The sequence below is a fragment of the Myotis daubentonii genome, chromosome 11 (assembly GCF_963259705.1).
Source record: "Myotis daubentonii chromosome 11, mMyoDau2.1, whole genome shotgun sequence".
In the NCBI taxonomy this organism is placed as follows: domain Eukaryota; kingdom Metazoa; phylum Chordata; class Mammalia; order Chiroptera; family Vespertilionidae; genus Myotis; species Myotis daubentonii.
In genome coordinates, this window is record NC_081850.1 from 51,972,477 (window position 1) to 51,994,287 (window position 21,811).

The 21,811-nt window shown below is 50.5% G+C and overlaps 2 protein-coding genes across 4 annotated transcripts; both read right to left on the minus strand.

Annotated features, from left to right (window-relative positions):
- Positions 1–802: 802 nt before the first annotated feature.
- Positions 803–8,660, minus strand: MYORG (myogenesis regulating glycosidase (putative)). Its single transcript, XM_059657177.1, has 2 exons — positions 8,446–8,660; positions 803–4,850 (listed from the first exon to the last, which is right to left on the minus strand). The coding sequence occupies exon 2, from the start codon at positions 4,777–4,779 to the stop codon at positions 2,635–2,637; it is 2,145 nt and encodes a 714-aa protein (XP_059513160.1). The 5' UTR covers positions 4,780–4,850; positions 8,446–8,660; the 3' UTR covers positions 803–2,634.
- Positions 4,770–21,808, minus strand: SPMIP6 (sperm microtubule inner protein 6). 3 transcript variants are annotated; one of them, XM_059657179.1, is made up of 8 exons: positions 21,684–21,808; positions 21,135–21,248; positions 16,383–16,527; positions 13,933–14,048; positions 12,873–12,948; positions 12,390–12,619; positions 10,658–10,744; positions 4,770–4,907 (listed from the first exon to the last, which is right to left on the minus strand). In XM_059657179.1, the coding sequence occupies exons 1-7, from the start codon at positions 21,753–21,755 to the stop codon at positions 10,658–10,660; spliced, it is 840 nt and encodes a 279-aa protein (XP_059513162.1). In that variant the 5' UTR covers positions 21,756–21,808; the 3' UTR covers positions 4,770–4,907. The 3 variants fall into 3 exon arrangements, with proteins under 3 accessions (XP_059513162.1, XP_059513163.1, XP_059513161.1); XM_059657180.1 differs by lacking the exon at positions 4,770–4,907 and adding an exon at positions 9,663–10,233; XM_059657178.1 differs by lacking the exon at positions 4,770–4,907 and adding an exon at positions 9,663–10,233 and having other exon boundaries at positions 12,385–12,619.
- Positions 21,809–21,811: the final 3 nt, after the last annotated feature.

Sequence of the window (21,811 nt, forward strand, 5' to 3'; positions counted from 1 at the left end):
ATGCCCAGGTCGCTGGCTCGATCCCCAGGTTGTAGCTCGATCTTCAGTGTGGGGCGTGCAGGGGGCAGCCGTTCAATGATTCTCTTTCCCTCTCCCTTCTTCTCTGAAATCAATCAATAAAATAGATATATTTTTAAGTCACATGTAGATAGTGGCTACTATATTGGACAGCACAGGTTCTAAGCAAAACTTTGCTTTGTTCCTTTTTTTTTTTTTTTTTTAAGGGTTGGTAGGAGCTACCATTCATTGAGCATTTACTCTGCCAGTTTTTGCATAAGTGCTTTACTGACACATCTCAACAAATCCTAGAAATTCCATTTTAAAGAGGAAGAAATGAAGGCTTGAGAGGTTGGGTAAACTGGCTTCAGATTGCATAGACTGCTGGAGGGCCAGTCAAGCTGTAGTCATGCTCTCCAGCCATTTAGGGAACTTTCCAGGACGCAGCCTGAGTCTACAGTCACTCCATAGCACATGGCTGGGCACCGGGGTCCAGGGAGGCTCATCACTGAGTACTGGTTAATACATGCTCTTGGCAAAAAGGAGAAGGAAACTAATTCCACTTACTTCTCATCATGTGGGGACTCTGGAATCCTGTCTCCCAACATCCTATCTTCAGATATCGCTTCTCTTGCCTTTCTCCTGGACAGTGTCCTTTGGAATACAAGCTCACACCTCAATGGGTGCTATGTGCAGAGGTTAGGGAAGAGGATGTCACCTGCAGGCCCAGAGGAAGCCAGTTGGGCTGGGAGTTGGGACCTGGAAAAATCCTTGTCATTCATAAACAAGGAAACAAGAAACAGTATTGTAATAGCTACCTTTTATTGAGCACCTACTTGTGCCAGGCACTTTACATACATCTGTGCTTATAATTCCCACAACAACCTGGGAGTTGGACATTATTATCACCATTTTACATATGAGGAAAATGAGGCTCAGAGAGGTTAAGCAGCTTGCTCAAGGTCACACAGCTTGTTGAAGAGTGGTAGAGTCAGCACGGGAGATAGATAGGCACCTGTGAGTTCCCTAAAAATTGTATTAGGCATTCTTCACACTGAGAAAATAGAGGGGTGGAGGGCCGGGCAAAGAGATGTATTCTCTAGGGGCTGAGGGACTGGTTCTGCTGTCCAACCTGTAGATGGAGGCTGAGCCCTGCCCTGTTTCCCACCTCCGGGCTCTGGCAAACAACTTCTCCAGACTTAGCTGTGAAGTCAGAAAAAAAAATGCTCTGGCTGAGATTGATCTTCTTAGAACGGAAAAATGGCTGAAATGAAAGACCTTACCCTGTATGTGTATTTGCCGGCAGAGATGTGCACGTGTGGTGCGTGTGCTGAATGCAGCGCACCGCCACCAGAATAAGACTATCCCTTCCTGCCCTAACCCGTTTGGCTCAGTGGATAGAGTGTCGGCCTGTGGACTGAAGGGTCCCAGGTTCGATTTCGGCCAAGGGCATGTACCTTGGTTGCGGGCACATCCCCAGTGGGAGGTGTGCAGGAGGCAGCTGATCGATGTTTCTCTCTCATCGATGTTTCTAACTCTCTATCCCTCTCCCTTCCTCTCTGTAGAAAATCAATAAAATATATTAAAAAAAAAAAAAAGACTTCCCTTCCATTTAGGCCACACCCCTGCCACCTGTGCAGGGAGTGAGGCAGCTGAGCAATCATGAAGGGGCTGTTTATTTCCTACCAGAGTTCCAGGGACATTGCCTGGGAAGAGGCCAAGTCAACAATCAAAGCCTCAAATTTGCTCCCTGCCCCCTACCTCCAGGGTTACCCAGCTTCAGGGGTGTTGTGTTCATTCTGCAGATCCAGGGATGACACATGATGCCTCCCCCCCCCACCCCCGCCTCTCTCTCTCTCTCTCTCTCTCTCTCTCTCTCTCTCTCTCTCTCTCACACACACACACACACACACACAGGGTCTTGGGGTAAGGCACCAAGTCTGGCCTGCGTGGTCTTGCAAGTCTTTGTGCTGAGCACATATGTGTACACAAGGCTGAGTGCACGTGTGTACACAGATGGTTAGTGCAGTGTTAGGAGTCTCTTCACAAATGAGGGACAACGATGATAACGCTGCGCTGGTTCAAGCCCTCCAGTTGGCCAAGTACCCCCATCTCTTCCCGGCAGCTGGGGTGGGACCAGGTCAGTCACAGTTGAGGCCAGGGCTGAGAACTCAGGGCCTGGCTTCCAACTCCAAGAATATGCCCTTTCTTAGTGTGGCCGGGGGCTATTTTGGGACCTGAAGGAGGATCAAGTCCCCACTTCGGAAGGATAAGATGGCTACTCAGGCCAGAATGGAGAGTGAGGTTTTTCTTTTGTGCTTTTAAAATCCAACCATGTGTAACAGGAGCTGACCTTTTCCCCCGGAGCTCACACACCCCCACCCCAGAGAAAGGTTTCTGTAGACAAGGGTGAGTGGAGGAAAGGGGCTTGTTAGGTTGTGCGTAGGAGTGGGAGGCTGCTTCCGCGCCCTCCGCTGGCCCTGCAGGAGCGGGTGGAACACATTTATGTTAGCACCCAGGTAGAGGGTGGTACAGAGGTAGGGACTTCCTGGGGATCCACGGGGTGGTTGTGACGGAGGGTGAAAGGCCTGCAGGAAGGCGGGTTAGAGCTGTGCGGTTCCCGGGCTCCGGGCTGGGTCAGGACGCCCAGATGAAGTAGGCTATCTCATCCAGGTCGACGGGGTAATCGGTGAGCAGCACTGGGGTCTTGTCAAAAAGCTCACCCTTATAGCTGCGCCATTTGCCCGCGGGCAGGTAGACGTCACGTTCTTGCTTGCCAGGCTCCAACACTGGTGCCACCAGCAGGGTGTCCCCGATGAGGAACTGCGAGTCGATGCGGTGAGCTGTCTCGTCGCCCGGCGCGATCCACCAGAGGGGGCGCACAATGGGGTCGCCAGTGTCCGTGACCTCCCCTGCCAGCTCCAGCAGGAGCGGTGCCACGAGCGAGGCCCTCAGGGCGGTGAACTTGTGCGCGATGGCCACCACTTCCGCGTCGTACTGCCAGGGGGGGACCGAAAACTGCATGGCGGGCATGAACGCGGCCACCTCCAGCCAGCGCACGTAGAGCTCGCGGTCCGGCACCTTGCCGCCGCCCGCGGTGCGCTCCGGCACCACGTTGCCACCCACCATGTCCGGCAGGATGAACGGGTAGCCCAGCATGCTGACGGTGAGCACGGCCGGGATGAGCGAGCGCAGCCCCAGGTCGTAGCCCCACACGGAGTCGCGGTCCACCAGGCGGAAGAAGCAGGAGATGTTCTGCGACTGGTAGCCCACGCGGACCTCGGCCAGGGAGAAGAAGGGAAGCGCCATCTCCGTGTAGCGCCGGCTCCAGATGTTGGGGTCCGGCAGCGGCCTGTAGGTGCTGAAGTCCCGCGGCAGATAGCTGACTTCGCCCGCGTCAAACTTGAAGGAGGCGACCTCGTAGTGCGAGCGCAACCGCCGCAGGTGCCCCTGGAACCAGTCGCGGGCCTCGGGGCGCGTGAAGTCCAGCACCGCGCCGATGCCGTTCCACCAGCGCACGAGCGCCGGCAGCCGGCCGGTGGGCTCGCGCACGAACAGCTCTCGCTCCACGCCCTCGCCGAAGGACGAGGAATTGTAGTTGACGAACGGGTGCACCCAGAGCGTGACCTGAAATCCAGCGTCGCGCAGGCGGCGGAACATGTCGCTGGCGTTGGGGAACTTGACCTCGTCGAAGTCGAAGTCCCCGTAAGCAGGTGTGTACATGTCGTCGATTTCCAGGTGGCTGCTGTTGAAGCGGTGCTGCCGGATCTGCTGGGCGAAACGCTGCACCTTGTCCTGGTCCACCTCCCGCCCGTACAGCACCCACGTGGACCAGATGGGGTCCCGGAAGGTCTCGGGTGCGGGCACCTTCGACGGCTTATTGAAATAGCGCCGGACCATGTACTTGTGGATGGAGGTGATGTCTGAGCCGACACACACACGGTAGCTGAGCTCGAGCGCGGCGGGGAGGCCGGCCGGTGGCTTGAAGGGCGTGTTGCTGTAGCGCGCCTGTAGCCGCAGCGAGCGCTCCGTCCCGTTCCAGCCCAGGTGGAAGGGCACTGAGTCGTTGACCTTGATGGCAGCCGCGCGCGAGGAGAGCCAGTAGCGCTCGAGGATGCCTCCGAAGGCGGCGTCGGAGGAGTAGACGTCGCTGGTGACGAAGGGCTGCGGCTCCTGCTGGCCTTCCAGCCGGATGGGCCAATGCTGGGTCCTCATCTCCGCGCCGCCGTACCAGTGCGCCGTCTCGTCCCCCAGGAACATGGCGTGCTCCACGGCGAGCCCCGGCTCCTCCTCCTCCCAGCGCACGCGGTAGCACATGACCGTGTCCTTGGGCCGCACGGTCTGGATGAAGAAGTGTAGCGGGCGCCCATCCGCCGTGCGGGAGCAGCCCAGCAGGGCGCCATCGCGGCTGCAGGAGTCGAGGTCCAGGGCACCGGAGCGGAAGGCCAGGCGGAAGACCTGCTCGCCCTTCTGGTTGCGGATGGAGAAACCTCCAAGGTTAAGGTCCAGCTGCTCCGCGCGCAGACGCTCAGCCTTGCGCAGAGAGGCGCTGTAGAAGCACCAGGCTACCACCGCGGCCAACACCAGCAGCAGCCCCAGCACTACCGAGCCCAGCAGCGGTTTCGACTCTTTTGATGATGCTTTGGGCTTTACAGACGAGAAGTTGTCAGGCAGGAAGGTGTACATGGCTGTGGCTGAGGCAGCCTCAGGACTTTTCAGGCCTGTGTCGCGCCCAGGGCGTTGGCGGGGGTAGGCCTGGCTCTTCTCCAGATTTTGAGGCATCAGCCTTCAGTTAAGGAAGGAACGGGCAGTGGGCACATGACAAAGCCCATCTGAACCTGGCCTGCCAGAGTCTGGAAGGGGGAGAGAGAGGCGGGACGGACCTTCTCATTCCATAGTATTTCCATTTGCTGCAGCAAGAAAGAAGAGGTGTATATTTTGGAAAGGTGTATTCGGGGACATAAGGGTTTAAGACAGTGGTTCTCAACCTCCCTAATGCCGCGACCCTTTAATACAGTTCCTCATGTTGTGGTGACCCCCAACCATAAAATTATTTTTGTTGCTACTTCATAACTGTAATGTTGCTGCTGTGATGAATTGTAATGTAAATATCTGATATGCAGGATGTATTTTCATTGTTACAAATTGAACATAAAGCATAGTGATTAATCACAAAAATATGTAATTACATATGTGTTTTCTGATGGTCTTAGGCGACTCCTGTGAAAGGGTTGTTTGACCCCCAACAGGGTCACGACCCACAGGTTGAGAACCAATGGTTTAAGAAATGGCAAAGGTGAGACTTAGGAGGACAATCTGTATCTTACCCTTTCTCAAGGGCCCTAATGTTTGTTGACATTAGTCAGGACTCTGAATGGGCAGGGGCAGATGGCATGCATCCTATTTTTGTGGGGAAGAAACAAACCCAGACAGGGTCGGGGAGAAGTCCAGATCACAGAATATCAGACTTCATGGGATCACACATGGGAGCAGTTCAAGCTGAAGAGGAGGGGAGGGATCTGGAGAGGACATGGTTCCCCAGAGATGTGGCCGTGGTGGGAGAGGGGAGGCATCATAGGGCAGTAGGATGAGTTTCCTTATCCCCAAAGGGGAGAGGAGAGAGCAAGAAGAAACAAACAACTCAGGCATGGAATTTAATCAGAAGCCAGATTGAATCTGGAGATTAGTTCTGTCCTAGGGCTTGGTTTGGAGGGAGGCAGGGTTGGGTTCAGACATTAGGGCTGGGGTCAGGAGCCTGGCTCAAGAGCCATGGTGGCTGGCTTCTCAGACCTCCCCCTTTGTCCTCAAATTCTTTCAGCCATTGTTCAGCAACCCATTTCCCTGCCCACCTTCCTGCTCTGCTCCCAGCACCACATCTTTGGCCAGCTGCCACCTAGCTTTGTCTCTGCCATGCACCCACCATCCTGATGCCCCTGCCCTAGTTTTGGACACTGTCTCTTCTCCCCAGTATTATTGCAATACTTCCCCTATAGACCTCCATGCCCTAATTTCTTTCCCCCAATGCTTTCTGCTTATAGCAACCATAGCGATCCTTCCAAAGGTGTGGTTCAGTTGATTGGAGTGTCGTCCAGTGCACGAGAAGGTCGTGGGTTGGATTCCCAGTCAGGGCGGATTTGGGGCGCATGCAGGAGGCAACTGATTGATGTTTCATTCTCACATTGATGTTTCTTTCTTTCTCTCTCCCCCTCTCCTCTCATCTCTTTCTTCCAAATCAACAGAAGCATGTCATTGGGTGAGGATTAAAAAAAAAAACACCAACTTATCAGATCACATCTCCTCCTAGTTTACAGAGCTTCTCATGAACCCTGGGATGAAGTTCAGAAGCATAAATTTTGCAACTGAGGTTCAAGACATGATATGGTCTCATCTGCCTTTTTGATTCCATGTCCAGCCAGGCCTATCTTATGACTACCAAGCTCATTTTCCCCCCAACCTAAATCCTTCAGGCCACCTGCTTTAGATTTCACCGATCCACCTTGGGCCAACATTTCTCCCCAACCTACCAGCTCTCCAGGGATCAGAGGCGCACCTCCCCCCCAGCTACACACATATACTCTCACACACTGTATGCTAAACACCCAGATATGACTGGGAAACATAGACTTGGGGGAGGTGTTTTGCAATCTGCTGCTCAAGGCCACTGACTCTTCCTGATTTAGCCCTCAGGACAGAGTCCAACAAAGAAATAGCCCTAGCCAGGTGCATACAGACATACACACTGCCAGCCAGCCCGCTGCACCAGCTAGGGGAAAGGAGAGAGGGAGACTGGCAAACAGTAATTAGTCTCCTCCCAGATGCCAGTGTCTGTTTCTAAGTCCCCCAGGAGATGTCAGAACTGTTCAGGATCTTTACCACCCCCCACCACTCGCCTGAAGAGACTATCAAGAATGCCAGGTGCAGGTCAGAACTTTGATCCCAGATTTCAATTTATAGCCCCTCCCCAATGTGCTATCTCGGCCTCATTCTCTGTGCTCTCTGCCCCACCCAATAGCCTAAGCTAGTTGGTTCTGGCTGGTCTGGAACAGCCTCTTAATCCCTTTCTCTCAGCCCACATAACACTTAGCTTTCAAACTCCCCTCCCCAGTATGGATTCCCCTTCCTGTAGGTACAAATTAGAAAAGTTCTCCCTGAGAAATGCAGGCGGTAACCTTTTGCTGATGACCTCAAGCTAAACAAAACCCAAAGAAGGTCTTAGGTGGCCCAGGTCAGAGCTGCTATATATTATATTCAAGGCCCCATTCTGGGCACTACGGACATAAATGGGAAAGGTCCATCGCTGGATAGGGCCCCTCATTCTCAAAAGTTTCATATTAAGTCAGACCATTTCATGACCCCTGGAGGCATGGAGACGCCACCGAAGTGACCTTAGAAGCCTTTTCCAACACTTAATTTCTGAGAAGCTTAACTTTCTAGGATTTGGAGGTTCTTTGATGAAGGATAGGAGCCTACAGGCCTGAGCACCCGCTCCATGCAGGCCCTGTGCTGGTCTCCCAAATGCCCGCAGAGCACCCACCCTAACAGCAATGCCAAAAAAGAGGCATAGCTACAGTGCCTATTGTACATGAGGAAACAGTGGCCAAGTCAGAAAAAAAGGAACTTGTTTGAAGTCACCCAAGTAGGTTGCCTCAATCCAAAAAGTCAACTTAATCCTCCACAGCCCCAGTTTTAGGAGACAGGACTTAATGGTCTGACAGGCTGCATGCAGCAGAGGAAAGGAGCCTTGTGGTCAAGAGGCTGGGACAGGCTTCTATCAAGTGGGTGTGGGCACGGTGAGGCCTGTTTTCCCAAGGGCTGCTGCTGCTGCTGCTTGCTCCAGGAAGGATTCTTGTGGGAAAGGGGCAATTTTAATAGCATCTGGTACCGGGTCTATGGGGCAAGAACAGTGATTCCAGCGTTAACGGTGGCGTTACAGACTCCTGTAATCTGCTGCCTCCACCATCAGACCAACCACAGGCTAATGTCGGCAGGTGGGTTTGTCCCTAGCCAAGACTTCTCCCCACTTGGCTAAGGTCAACCTCAATCTTGGCTGCCAGCCCCTAGGCGGGTATGAGGAGGAGGACCCGACAGGCCCAACTGAGGGGAGGCCATTCCAAGCGGATTCGTTTCTCGAACACTGTTCCCAGGGGAATATGTAGAAATGTCAAAGGCAACTCGATCCGGCCCATTTCCCTGCTCAGCGGCGGCGGGATCCGGGAGATCGAGTGACTGGGCCTACAGCCTGGAATGCTCCACCCCCACTCCCAGTGACCCGCCCAACAGCTGCAAAGTCCAAAGGGACAGACTGAGGTCAAGGGGCCTGTCTCCCACTGGAAACCAAGGTGACTCAGGTGTCCAGACTCTCCGCACGCACTCAGCAATAGGAGCAAAAGTGAAGTGTGCTCCCTCCGAACCCGCCCCGCCCAAGGCCCTCCCCCTGGGCTCACTCACGGCAGTGACCCCAAGAGTGGGGGTGAAGGTAGGCTCCTGCAGATCTCCACGCTAGCCAGAGTTGAGCTGCCACCGCGCAAAGCGGAGCGCCGCCTACTTAGGGGACAGCTGAGGCCCCGCCCTCTGGCTGGCTGGCCACGCCCAGGTCTCTTGGTCTCGCCCAGGGCCGTGGAGTCCATCCCCGCCCCAGACGCCGGACCCCTCCTCCCACATTGTCACGCGGACTTGAGGCCCGGCTCCTTAGCCCCTACCTTCCTCCTACTCCTCTGGGCTCAGGTCCCGGCATCTCCGGCCAGCAGCCAGCCCAGTGCCTCCCGGCTCCGCCCTCGCCTGCAGGCCCGCCCGCTTGCGCGGGGCGGGGGCGGGGGAGGGGTCTGCTCCAGGTCTTCAGGGAAATGTAGGTTTGGAGGAAGGAGCGGCTGTAGAATGTTAGGTTTCTTGCACCTCCAAGCTACATTTGGGATGCGTATGAGAAGGAGCGAGCCGCAGGGTAAAGGGACAGGGCTAGCGCTTGGCATTCCTTGCCCTCCAGATTTGGGCAGGTGGAGGTCATCTCGGTATAACGCTCTTATCAGCTCTCCCATATGGAAAAAAAAAGTTTCTTATATGGGAAAGGGTAGCAGGATTCCTGGAGAATCTCAGCGGCCCAATGTAAGGCGGATCCAATCAAGGACTCCACGGAGGGACCTTGGTTTCACCAGCAGGGAGGCCCAAGCTGTCGGTTCTCACCAGTCCAGACCAACAGCATGGAGGTCAGGGAACTAGAACACTGGCTTCCCCGCACCCGCCACTCCCCAGTGACCGGCCTTGGAAATGACTGTACTGCGAGGAAGTGAGCGTGTCCCGCTATACCCCTGCCCCAGGGAGGAATGGGGTGCAACAATACTGAAGATCCCAGAGATTCCAGAACCTCCCACTCCTTGCTCCCCGAGGGACATAGAAGCAGGGCTTTGTTTTGTAATTTGAAATTTCTTGATCATGAAACCGGCCAAAATTGTTTTGTTGTTTTGGACCCCTTCTCTTGGGTTGGGGAGGACAGCAAGGTATATGAACATAGGCTTTTGGGGGGTTGTGATGGGGAGGATTCTGGGGTGAGAAGCATTAAGTTTAGGAGATATTAGAGGAATGTTAGCTGGAGGGCCCTTTCTGCATAACTAGGTGGACCCATTTGTTTGGGCTCTGGGGTGGAGGGGAGGAGGACACCAGGTGTATCTAGGGCAGCGGTTCTCAACCTGTGGGTCGCGACCCCTGAAAATACACCCTGCATATCAGATATTTACATTACGATTCATAACAGTAGCAAAATTACAGCTATGAAGTAGCAACGAAAATAATTTTATGGTTGGGGGTCACCACAACATGAGGAACTGTATTAAAGGGTCGCGGCATTAGAAAGGTTGAGAACCACTGCTCTAGGGCTACTTTTATGTGTCAGGAGGGCACTTAGGGCCACCTAAGGGAAGTGCTGAGGTGATGGGAGTGGGGAGGGCTCAGGGCAGGTTGACTTTGAGAAACTGCATCTTAGTGTAGGGGACTTGGCAGAGGCCTGGGTAACTGGTTCCTCATTGCCAGATCTTGCTGGATGAGGACACGGGAGGCAGGGGAATATGTGGAAATGTCAAAGGCAGCCTCTGGGGTGAAAAGTTTATTTATTGCTCAGCCCCCTTGGCCTGGTCCCGGCTCTATCAGTAGGAGTAGCCAGGGTAACTCTCGGACAAAAACTCAGGGTGGACAACATAGTTGTTTCTCTGGGAGCCACCGGTCTTCTTAAAGTGACTTGTGTCCCACCTGTGGGAAGAGATGGGCCAGCCCTTTTGGACCCTTATCTGTTGGATTCCAATTCTCAATGCTAACCTTATCCCAACATTTTGCCCCTAATCCTGACCTTAGGCTCCAACACTGACTTCAGGTTCTTTGGCCAAATTTTTGATTTCCAATACCCAGTCCCTAACATTGCCCTAACATTGACATTTTACCCTCTACTTCAATCCCTGAACCTAACTGAAATCTTGACTCTCTGCCCCACTGTCAACCTGTAACCTCTCAATGCTGGCCTCCACACCTTCATGGAGTCCTCCATCGCCTTGTTAGTTTTGACTTCACCGTGGCACTAGCGCCTCCTGGTGGCATCTTTCAGTTAGTGCATCGCAGCGGACAGTATACACCCCCAATTCGGTCCCGGCCCCCAGGTACTCCACCGCGCCAGACTTACCTAAGGTTCGCATAAGGGTAGTACGGCCGCAGGGGCGTTATAACTGCACAGTGCATCCCGGGCCGGTGCTCGCTGGGCGATACACTCCTGGAGGAGGAAGCGGCGGCAGAGGTTGGGCCTTTTGATTTTCCCCTAACCCCCAAGCCCAGGCCGGGACTCTGGTCCACGCCTCAGGTGTCAGTCCTACGGCTCGGAGATCCTCTCCTCAGGTCTCCGGGCCCTTCCAGACACCGTCGGAGCATCGCCTCTGGGAAGACACCTGGAAGTCCCCTCCCTGTAAGGCCTCGTTTCTGCAGCCTGGGTTGCGCCGTGGAGGAAGCACCCGGACTCTACCGAGGGTCGGGCCTGGGAGTCCCGGGATCCTCGACCCAGGACGGCAGTTGTTGCACACTATCCATCCAGGGAGCCGTGTCTCTGAGCCTCAGGAACTCCCCCCCCCCCCCCCAATTCCCTTGTAAGGGATAGGACCCAGTCTCACTCAAGGACTCAGTCTCTCTGTCAAGGGAGGGGCGGCGGGGATCACCAGGGGGTTAGGGTTCAGAGCACCCCCTGCACAGCTCTTTAGCCCAGTGGTCGGCAAACCGCGGCTCCCGAGCCACATGCGGCTCTGGCCCCTTGAGTGTGGCTCTTCCACAAAATACCACGTGCGGGCGTGAGCGAAGTTGACTTAAAAGTTTAAGTAAAGTTTATTAAGTTAATTTTAGGGAACGTTGTGGAGTGAAAGAAGATGTAGTGTCGCGGATTGAGAAAGGTATGTTGAGATGGTTTGGACATAGAGAGAGGATGAACGAAAGGAGAGAGACGAAACAAGTCTACAAGACGAGTGTGGATGGGAGAGTTGGAAGGGGTCGACCTCAGCGAACATACCTCAATCAGATTGAGGACGTGTTTAGCAAAGGCCAGCTTAGGAGTACCCTAATTAAGTTAATAACAATGTACCTACCTATATAGTTTAAGTTTAAAAAATTTGGCTCTCAAAAGAAATTTCAATCGTTGTACTGTTGATATTTGGCTCTGTTGACAATGAGTTTGCCGACCACTGCTTTAGAGGGATGGGGCCATTGGCGTTTTCCCAGGTCCAGCCCGCCCCATGTGCCCCTGGTGCGGAGAGGGGACTGCACCAAGCGCTCCGGCCTCAGTTTACTCTGCAGTGACAGGCAAGGCTGTCTACCTCCGGAGGCGGTGCAGGGCTCCGAGGAGGCCCGGGCCCTTCTGGTCGCCCGGTCACCATTTCCTCGCTCATTTGGCACTCAGCCACAACCCTGCCCATTACTGACGATGGCCCGAGGCCCAGGAATAGAGGACACTTCTGAGAACACGTCCCCAGGATCGGGTGTCCAGGTAGGGAGTGGGGCTGGCGGGCACGGGAAGGGGATGAGACTGGTGTGCGGGGGGTGGTTCACAGAACCCTCCAGAACAGATACAGGAGCTAGGCTGACCATGGTCACAGTTTCGGAGGGACAGGATCGGAAACTCGGGGGAATCTCTGTGCAGGTTCTGCCGCTTCAGCGGTCAGTTCAAGCCCAGGGGCCCGAGGGCGGGACGGGGCGGGGTCTAGCTGGGCTGGAGGGGGTGGGGCCTGGCGTAGAGGCAGAGGCTGGAAGCGGCTCGGGATGGAGCGCTCGCCGCCGCCGGAGGGGGGGCTGGACTCGGGATGGCGGGTTTGGGGGCGGGGCCCGGCGGGTTTGGGGGCGGGGCCCTGCTGAACTGGGCGGGGCCCTGCGAACCTTACTGTGGGCTGCGCCGGGCACAGAGGCTGCAGGCGGCGTTCTGCGCAGGGCGCCCCGCCGACGCAGTAGTCCATCCCGCGCAGGCAGTAGTGGCGGCCAGAGCAAGGGCTTTCATAGCCCTGGAAGGGCAGGCGGCCCGGCAGCGGGTCCACGCACCCGCATCGGGGCGTGATCTGCGGCAGCGTCTGGTACCGTGACAGCGAGTTCAGCATGTTCACCACCACCTCGCGCTCTGGGTCCGCAGGTCCCCAGCCCGGGAGACCCAGACAGAGAGTCACAAGAATGGGAAGAGACAGAGAGAGAGAGAGAGAGAGAGAGAGAGAGAGAGAGAGAGAGAAAGGGACAGACAGAGACAGGGTTACACCCTCTCCAGGGTCCAGGGCCCTCGGCCCCCACTCGTCCCACAGGTCCCCATGCCACTCTTTAAGGCCTCCTGATACCCGTCCCCCCTTCTAACCCCCCCCCCCCCGCCCCCCATCCGTTACCATAGGCATTGAGTGGCTCCGGCTTGGGAGGGTACTCTAAGGGCATTCCTCGAACTGCTGTCTCCATCCCGGCTTCCTGGAAATGGCACACACGCTACCTCAAGCTCTGACCTGGAAGGGCCCCCTTTGGGGTTCTCCCGCCCAGCACCCCAGACCAGTCCCAGGCCGCGCCTAATCGCGTCCTCCAGATTCTCCCCTCTCTGCCCCGCCCCGTTTGGAGTTGTCGCCAGGCAACGCATTTACTCCGCCTACCTGGGGAGGGGAGGGGGGGAAGGAATGAAACTAGTAGGACCGGGTAGGCACCTGAGCGTCTGACAACCCTATCTCAGCGTTTGCCTGTGGTTTTACCCCTTTTTGTCGAGCTGACTGTCTAGCTATGTCTCCGCCTCTCTCTAACAGGGTGTTTTCAATATTGCCTGCCCATGAGAATCCCCTGGGAATTTGTGAAAAGTCCTGCTTCTTGAGGAAGTTCTGATTCAAAAGGGTTCAGTCAACCTAAGGTCAGCCATCAGCCTACAGTGAGAGCCCCTGCTGAGGCCTCAGAGTCTCCCACACTCCCTCCGACCCGGGGCTGCCCTGGACTCCTTCTCCCCTTGGATCACTCCCCTGTGTTTTATCTGCATTGCCTCTGAGTGGCCTGATTTTCCCTCCTTTTGTCATTGCTGACATCACAGAGGGGAGAGTAGAGCAGGTAGACAGCCTAACACTGCTCCTTGGCCAGCCGTGTGGAAGGAGCTAAGTGGCAAGCTTAGGAGTATAGATTGTCAAGGAGTGCACGCTAGCCTATCCCCCAATAGAACCCAGTCAGAAATTGGCACCCAGTGAAGCAAGTCCCGAGACTGGGCCCCAGTGACCTAGCACAGCTCCACTCCTGGGTTCCCTTGTCTCCTGGAAAATACAAACCCTAGTGTCACAATTTCGCCGATGGGAAGGAGGCCTGGAGCATTGCTGATGGGAAAGGGATGAGTAATTAATGGTGAAATATGTCACTGTGGTTTGGGAGGCGGAGGTGCGTGTGCATGTGTGCCCAGACGCCATCTGTGCTGAGCCCAGTAGATACCTTAGGCAGCCGGGGAAGGCATGTGGTGCACTTGTTCCAGCCAGTGCAGCAGTAAGGTCCCATTCTCCATGCGCTACCCCAGTCACTACACAGATAGCTGGGGCTGCATTTGTCTGCTGGATTGTAAGGGTGGAGGCGTAAGACAGTGTTACTCCTTATTCTACCCCAGGATCCCAGACTTCCTAAATGTTTCTCCGTTGATCCCCAGCACAAAACTGGATTCTCCCTGATTTCCCTCAGGCCAGTCAAAGCCCAGCCTGGCCCCATAATTGTCTTAGACACTGAGATACATCCCATTTTCTTTATTTTTATTTTACTTTTTTGATAATCACCTAAGGATATTTTTCCATTGATTTTTTTAAAAAGAGAGAATGGAAGGGAGGGAGAGACAGAGACAGAGACAGAAACAATCAATGTGGTGAGAGAAACACATCAATTGGTTGCTTCCTGCATGTGCCCCAACCTGGGTTGGGGATTGAGCCTGCAACCAATGTACATGCCCTTGACCCTTTAGTCCATGGGCCAACCTTCTATCTACTGAGCCAAACCAGCTAAGGCTGCAGCCCATTTTCTACCTCAGGCTTGCTTCTACGTGGGTCTGGATCCTTTGAGCTGATGGCTTTTTATCGTGGCACAACCCTCTCTGAATGAGCCAATCTGGAAACTGAGCCTCTTCCCAATTGCTCCCTCTCTCTCATCTTCCACATTTATTTCCCAAGTCTGCTTATTCTGCTTCCTTAAAACCACTTGAATCTATCCCCTCTTCCAGTCTCCCATGATCTCTCTGTATCTCTGCAGTGCCTTAACCCAGAGACTATATAATGTTGTGATCCATAGAATGGACTCTGCAGACAGACTGCTTGTCTTCAGATTTCAGCTCTGTTAGATATTAGCTGTGTGTTAATTTGACTGAGTTAATTTCACTGTATCTGTTTACTCAATTTTAAAATGGGGTAATAGTACTGTCTACTTTATAGGGCTGTTATGAGATCGAAATTAATTAGTATATCTAAATACTTGGAACTTAGAAAACTATTATTTTATTAGCCTACTGGTCTCCCTACCTCATTTTTGAAATCCCACAATCTAATCTCTACTCAAAAGCTCTGGCACTTTTTTTTACAGATGTAAATCTGACCAAGACACTTCCCTACTTAAAACCTTTCAAAGCCCTATTCACCTAATCACCCAAGTTTGTCCAACAAGGCCCTCTGTGATCCACTCTCCTAATAGTCTGAAAGAACACATATGAGAGACATCAGGAAAGGAGGTCTAGGAGCCCTAGAGGAAGGGCAAGTGTATGTATGCAGCATGGTATTGGGATTTGGAGTTCTGGGTTGGTGGGTTGGACATACTGAGTTGGGGACATTCATGTAAAGTTGACTATAGTCAGATGGAGAGAGGAATTCTGATAAGAGTTTGAGGCTAGAAATAAAGACTTGGAGTTGTCAGTAAAGACGTTGGTTAGATGAAATGGTATCAGGAGAGGAGTACAGAGAGAAAAGGGCTCAGATTAGCACTCGGAGGAACCCAATTTTTCCAGAATAGTTGACACCCAGGAAGTTGAGGCATCAGAGAAGCTGGGTAAGGAAGGAGTTTCAAGAAGCAGAGAGTGGTCGCAGAGTGAAATGCATAGGGTGGGTCTCATAAGGTAAAGGTGGAAGAGTATCATGGAGGTGGTAGTTAGAGCCACACAAGAGCAGTTTTAATGTTTGAGTGTAGAAGATGCAGACCCCCAGTTTCAACTGGATGAAGATTTTGTCATCAATCTTTTCAACAAGTACTTATGAAGCTTGGTGCTATTTTTTATGTGGAGGAGGCACAGCTGTGATTAAGACATGACTCTCTGCTCTTTGGGGATGTACAGAGCAACAGATCATTAACATCTAATCAAATGAGGAAGATAATTTCTCTTAAGGTGTAAGAAGGAGCGAGGAAGTAGATAGAAACAGTGAGTATATAGACTGTCTCTGAAAATCTTGGTGATGAAGGGGAGAAGGAAGAGAGACTTTTTAGGCAGGAAGAGATTGGAAAACACTTCCAAGTGGAAGGGAAAGAGGTGTGGTAAGGCCGAGGGATGCAGGAGAGATGGGGAACTTGACGAAAAAGGGTCACTAAGAAGTTGGGAGGAGATGGCACTTGGATTTGTTTGGAGGAGGTTAATACTTCCTCTATCTCTATGAGGATAAGACCTAGGCCTGTTCCAGTTCTTTGGCATAGACAAGGAGCTCCCAGAAGACAGGGCTGAATCTCCTCCAGGGTTAATGTCAGGTCAAGTGGTTTGGGAGTCAAGCTGGAGTGGGGGTAGTTAGAGAAAAAGCCCCTGTCGTGGGGGAGATAAGACTGAAATATGATCGGGGTAGAGGTCAGGATCCAAGTTGGGTTCAGATGGAGTGTCATTGTTGGGGTCACTGAATAGGGTCAGAGTTGGGCAAGGGGTGAGGCCCTACCTTCCTTTTGAGAGGGCCAGTATTTCTCAGGCAAGTAGGGGTGGCCTGGTATGGAACTCTTATAGGTGTAGTCCCGCACAGCACATTTAACCATCTTCTCTAGGGCTTCCTGATCCACAGGGCGCTGAAAAGTCTTAGGCGGGCCCTGTGCAAGGGGAGAGGGGAGGAAATGGCTAAGTGCACAGAAACTCCAGCCTTGGAGTCCTACTGGACTTAGATCCAGCCACTATTGAGAAGGTCAGCCCAGGTGGGTCTCCCAACCGCCTCCCTTTTTAAAATTTTATTTATTTTAAAAAGTTGCTACATTTTAATAAACCAAACAGTTCTGGCCATGCATGATGAATATTAGGGACAAAACATATTAGAAATAACCAAAGGCAAACTAAAAAGTTATGGGAAATTCTTTGTTTGAAATGCCAAGGTATTTGGTGAATGTATGTATAAAATAATTAAGTTCCACCAAAGTTAATTTAAAAAAACAAACAAACAGGACAACACATGAATATTCTCTCCCCCCAAAAGTAAGAAAAATAAATCAGAAAAAGTCCCAGATTTCAAAACCACTACCTGTGCCTGAGGATTCCCACGCCAGCCTTGGTCCCCTCTGAATAGTTCTCTTATTTGAATTGCCCGTTGCTTCTTTCTTTTCATCTAAGACTAGGGCTTAGAGCCAAGCACTTGACTTCAGTCAGAGTGGTTTTCTGATGTTTTCATTTCTGTCCTTTTTTTTTTGACTGGGTGGTTCTTAAGGACAGAGTCGGAAGCCCCTGTTCTCTTTCTTCAGACTGTACACTGCCTGTGTTTAATTTTAACTCAGAAAACTATGATTCTTTATCTATTCTATATACTAATTCCCTGTCAGTCACATGTTGCAAATATCTTCTCTCAGTTTTTGGCTTCTTGTATCTTCATTTTCTCTGTGGTATCTTTTGATGAATGAAAGTTCTTAATATTAACATGGTTGAATTTATTAACCTCTTATGTAGTGCTTTTGTGATTTGTTTAAGAAATCCAACCACACTCTAAGATAATGGAGACAATGTCTTATATTTTCCTCTAATATAAGCCACAGTTTATTTTCTTTAAGCCTTTAATCTGTGAGGTATTGCTTTTGGGGTTTGGTGTGATTTAGGGATCAATTTTATTTTTAACTATATGGATAACCAATTGTCCCATTAAGTATCTATCTTCTCCCACAGATTTGCAATGTCACCCAGGCCTGCGAGGCATCTAAATGTGGAATTCCTTCTATTTATTCTGTGGCTGTGGATTCATTTCTTTCATTAGTTCTGGAAAGTTCAGAGCTTTTCCCTCTTCAGATAATGCTTATTCTTTCTGCTTTTTTTTTAAAGGACACCAAGTAGATGTGTGTGAATTTTCTCCTATCTTTCATACTGCTTAATGTTTCTTTCATATATCCTATCTCTTTGTCTCTCTGTGCTGCATTCTGGAAAATTTCTTTCATTCTATCTTTCATTCCACTGAGGCTTTTAAGCTGTGTCTAATCCGTTCTTTAACCCATCCAGTATCCCAATATGAATATTTGGTTTTAACACATATGGTTTTCATTTCTAAAATTCCTATTCAGTTCTTTTCTTACATTTGTCTGATATTTTAAAAATACAATCTCCTATTGTTTGCTCATTTTAATAATTTCACATTTTATTTTAAAAATTCATAATTATTTTGTAGTCATTAACTATTAATTTCAATATCTGAAGTCCTTGGAGGTTTAAGTTGGTTGTTTCTGCTGACTGTCACATGGTGGTTTGTTTCCTTATAGCTCTTCTTGTGAGCTCAGATTTGATTGGCCTTATTCTAAAGGATACCTGGAAACATACATTGAGAATATTTTTCACCATAGAAGAGATACATACATTAATTGTATGTGTGTGTGTGTGTGTGTGTGTGTGTGTGTGTGTGTGTTGGGGGCAGGGAGCTAGAGATCACTGAACTTTCTGGTTCAGTTTGGAATTTGCAGGTTGAGTTCCTCCGTCTTTTAGCTAGCTGAAGACTTAAACTCCTGCTTTTGTAGTGCTAACATTTGTCTTCAGGACAATCCTGTCTTCTAAGCATACTCGCCACTCACCTCCATGAGAGTACACAACAAAATAAAAAATTTTATGCAGGACCTAGCTGTTTTGAAGCAGGAGGGTTTTCAGAGTTTTCTAGACCACAACTGTACTGCCTGAAGCAAAAGCCTTTCCTTCATTCTTTAAAAAAAAAAAAATGTTTTTGTTGATTTCAGAGAGGAAGGGAGAGAGAAACATCAATAATGAGAGATAATCATTGATCGGATTGAGCCCACAACCCAAGCATGTGCCCTGACCCGGAGTGGAACCGAGGCACTCAACCACTGAGCCTCGCTGGCGGGCTTTCATTCTTAATCCCACTGCTACTCACTGAAGCCGTCGGGCCAGGTTATTAAAGGTTACTACATCCAAGAGATTCCTTTCTGTGTCAACATTTGATACCGACCGTTGTCTAACAATGCTATCTTGGTTGGCTTCTCTGACTTTCTTCCTATCACTCTGTCTCCTTTTATGGCTCTTCTTCCTCTAGCTACCCTTTAAATATTGATATTCTCCACAGTTCTGGGATTGGTCATTTTCTTATTCTTCCTTCACAATCCTATTCACACCTATGACTTCAGCTACGACTGATATATTGATGATTTAAAAATATATATCTGTAGCCCAAACCTCTTTCCTTTGCTTCAGAGCTAAGTATATCCAACTATCCACCAGACATATTTTCCTGAAAGTCCTTGAATATTTTTGCCCCCAAATCCATTCCGAATCTCTCTCTATGATTCCAAATCTCAATTTGTAGCACTGTCCATTCCTCCAGTTGCCAGAGCTCCCAATCCAGGAATCATCCTAATCTCTCCCCTCTTCTTTATATACTGATGGTGACCAAGACATGTTGATCTACTTTTTAAAATTTTTTTCTATTGAGTGTGGAAAAGCAGGCAGGCGTGCTCATACTTTGCCGGTCAGCATGTAAATTATTACAAACCTTATTACAGAAATTTGAAGTGTATATCAAACATTTTTAAAATGTGCATGTCCTTTCTCCTAACAATTTCATGTCTAGGAATTTATCTTTAGGGAACAGTTGATGCATAAAAAGATAGATATATACAAGAATAATATTAGCAAAATTTTATAAATAATCTAAACTTCCAATAACATATGATTTCTTAAATATACTAGTATCTTGGTACATTCATAAAATAAAATAGTATAGAGTCATTAAAATTATAAAATATGTTTCACAAGGAAAATGACCTGCCATATGGCTATACAAAAAAAGCAAGATTCAAAATATTAGTATACAACATGATACAATTTTCATAAAATATATTTGCTTCCTAAATGGGCATATAATAATAAATTAACAGTGGTTATTTGGGGTTGTGAGATTATAGGCCTTTTTTTCTTTGTGCCTCTTTGAGTTATCCCCATTTTCTGCATTAAGCAACAAATTCCCCTTTTCTCTGCCACAGTCTATCCTTATCTCCCACATACATCCTCCTCCCTCATCCTCTGCCATCTCACTCTGCTTCCTGCCCTCAGCCCCAACCCCTTCAATCTCCTGCCACTGTAGCCAGAGTGGCATAACTCACAATCTAATCATGACACTCACAGATTAAAAAACCTGGAGCATTATGTTCTTATTTCTTATCACAGCCTGAGGCTCTTCATGGTCTGCAGGCTCCTCTCCCTTGCACTAGTAGTTCTCAGTCCCTGGTGGGCCCCTGCCCCCAGGCTGCCCTATGGAAGCCTCCTCCCCCTGAATCTCTTAGTAGACCTGCCCTAAAGTCCCAGGAATGCTCTCCTCTTTCCAGCTCTTGGACCATTGCCCATGCCTTTGCTGGGGCATGTTCCACACAGCACAACCCTACTTTATTCACTTGTTTGCTGAGAGCTCCTGAAAGACAGCCTGGCACATGTAGATCCCCAACAAAGTTTGTTGGATGGTGCATACAGCTAATTTCCTTAGAGCAGTGGTTCTCACCCTTCTGACCCTTTAAGTAGAGTTCCTCATGTTGTGACCCAACCATAAAATTATTTTCGTTGCTACTTCATAACTGTAATGTTGCTACTGTTATGAATCGTAACGTAAATATCTGATATGCGGAATGGTCTTAGGCGACCCCTGTGAAAGGGTCGTTCGATCGCCAAAGGGGTTGCGACCCACAGGTTGAGAACCGCTGCCTTAGACAGTCACCATTAGACTCACAGATCTCTCCATTTTGTGCAAGTGGCATAGACAGATACAAGGAGCCTGAAATGCATGCACAAAAACATGACTATTGGACATTTTCTGGCATATCCCTCAGGCAGTCTCAGGACCTTTGCATGTTCTGATCATTCTGCCTGGAACCCTATTCTTTTAGCTCTTCACCTGGCTCTATTTGAGTAACTCTCTCTGGTTACTTTCCATTTCCACTACCCTGTTTACTTCCTTTATAGCATTTTGGATAATTTATAAAAGTCTTGTTTATTCCTTGACTTATCTAACTCCTTACATCTCCTAACTTGGTGTAGCAGAGCACTATGAAAGCAGGATCTTGCATTATTTTATATATCATTATAAATTCCACATCTAGGCAAAAGAATAAAAAACACACATGCAAAGCTACAAATAATTACAAAAGTAACTATAACCGCACACTGCCAGTCCATCCAGACATGCATGGCCATACGCATTAGTCTGCCCCTGTCCCCCACCCCAACCTCTACTTACCCGGCTCACAAACTTGTTGGGTTCCCAGGCCCACAGAGGTGGGTCGTTATAGACCTTCTTGATGGAGTTAGGAGCCCTGTAGGAGTCAGTGTAGGTGCTGATGGGGGTCCTGGTCTTTCGGGAGAAGAGGAACATAGTGGGGTCTAGGGAATGCCCAGGTGGGCTCTACCTACCAAGGGCTCCTGCAAACCATCAGTGATTCCCCCCCTTCCAGATTGCCCACACCTCAAGCCCGGCAGGTGCCCTTAGCTGCTGTGATTCCCTTCTATGGAGGAACTCTCAACTTCCCTTTCTCACAGCTTTCCTGCTCCTACCCCACCCTGCTACCCCCTCCAGGATGGGCACTGCCCATTATGATATCACTTGGCTTAGTCCCAGCCCTGAGGAAGTGAGGAGGTCCAATTCTCTTCCTGCTCCAGCCTTTTCCTCCCTCAAGTCTCTCAAAAGAATCCAATTTCCAAGAGTTCAGAGGGTCCCTGGAGATCTTTGAGGCCAACCTTCTCACTTTGATGAAGATAAGTGGAGGTTCCAAGGGGTCAAGTGACTCACCGGGGTGATGCAGCAGGTCAGTGGCAGGCTTGGCCTGGGAACCCATGAGTGGAGGTAGAGTGAAATGTGCATTCAGAGGGTCCGTTTTCTCCCCTTTCCAGCCCACCTGGCCCTGGCCCACACCCAGG

Coding starts and splice junctions, on each gene's coding strand:
- SPMIP6 (XM_059657178.1), bottom strand. CDS start 21,755: ATGCACATTTCACTCTACCTCCACTCATGGGTTCCCAGGCCAAGCCTG. Junction 21,249..21,683: donor TGACCTGCTGCATCACCCCG/GTGAGTCACTTG, acceptor TTCTCCCGAAAG/ACCAGGACCCCCATCAGCAC. Junction 12,620..12,872: donor GGAGCCACTCAATGCCTATG/GTAACGGATGGG, acceptor CTGCGGACCCAG/AGCGCGAGGTGGTGGTGAAC.
- MYORG (XM_059657177.1), bottom strand. CDS start 4,779: ATGCCTCAAAATCTGGAGAAGAGCCAGGCCTACCCCCGCCAACGCCCT.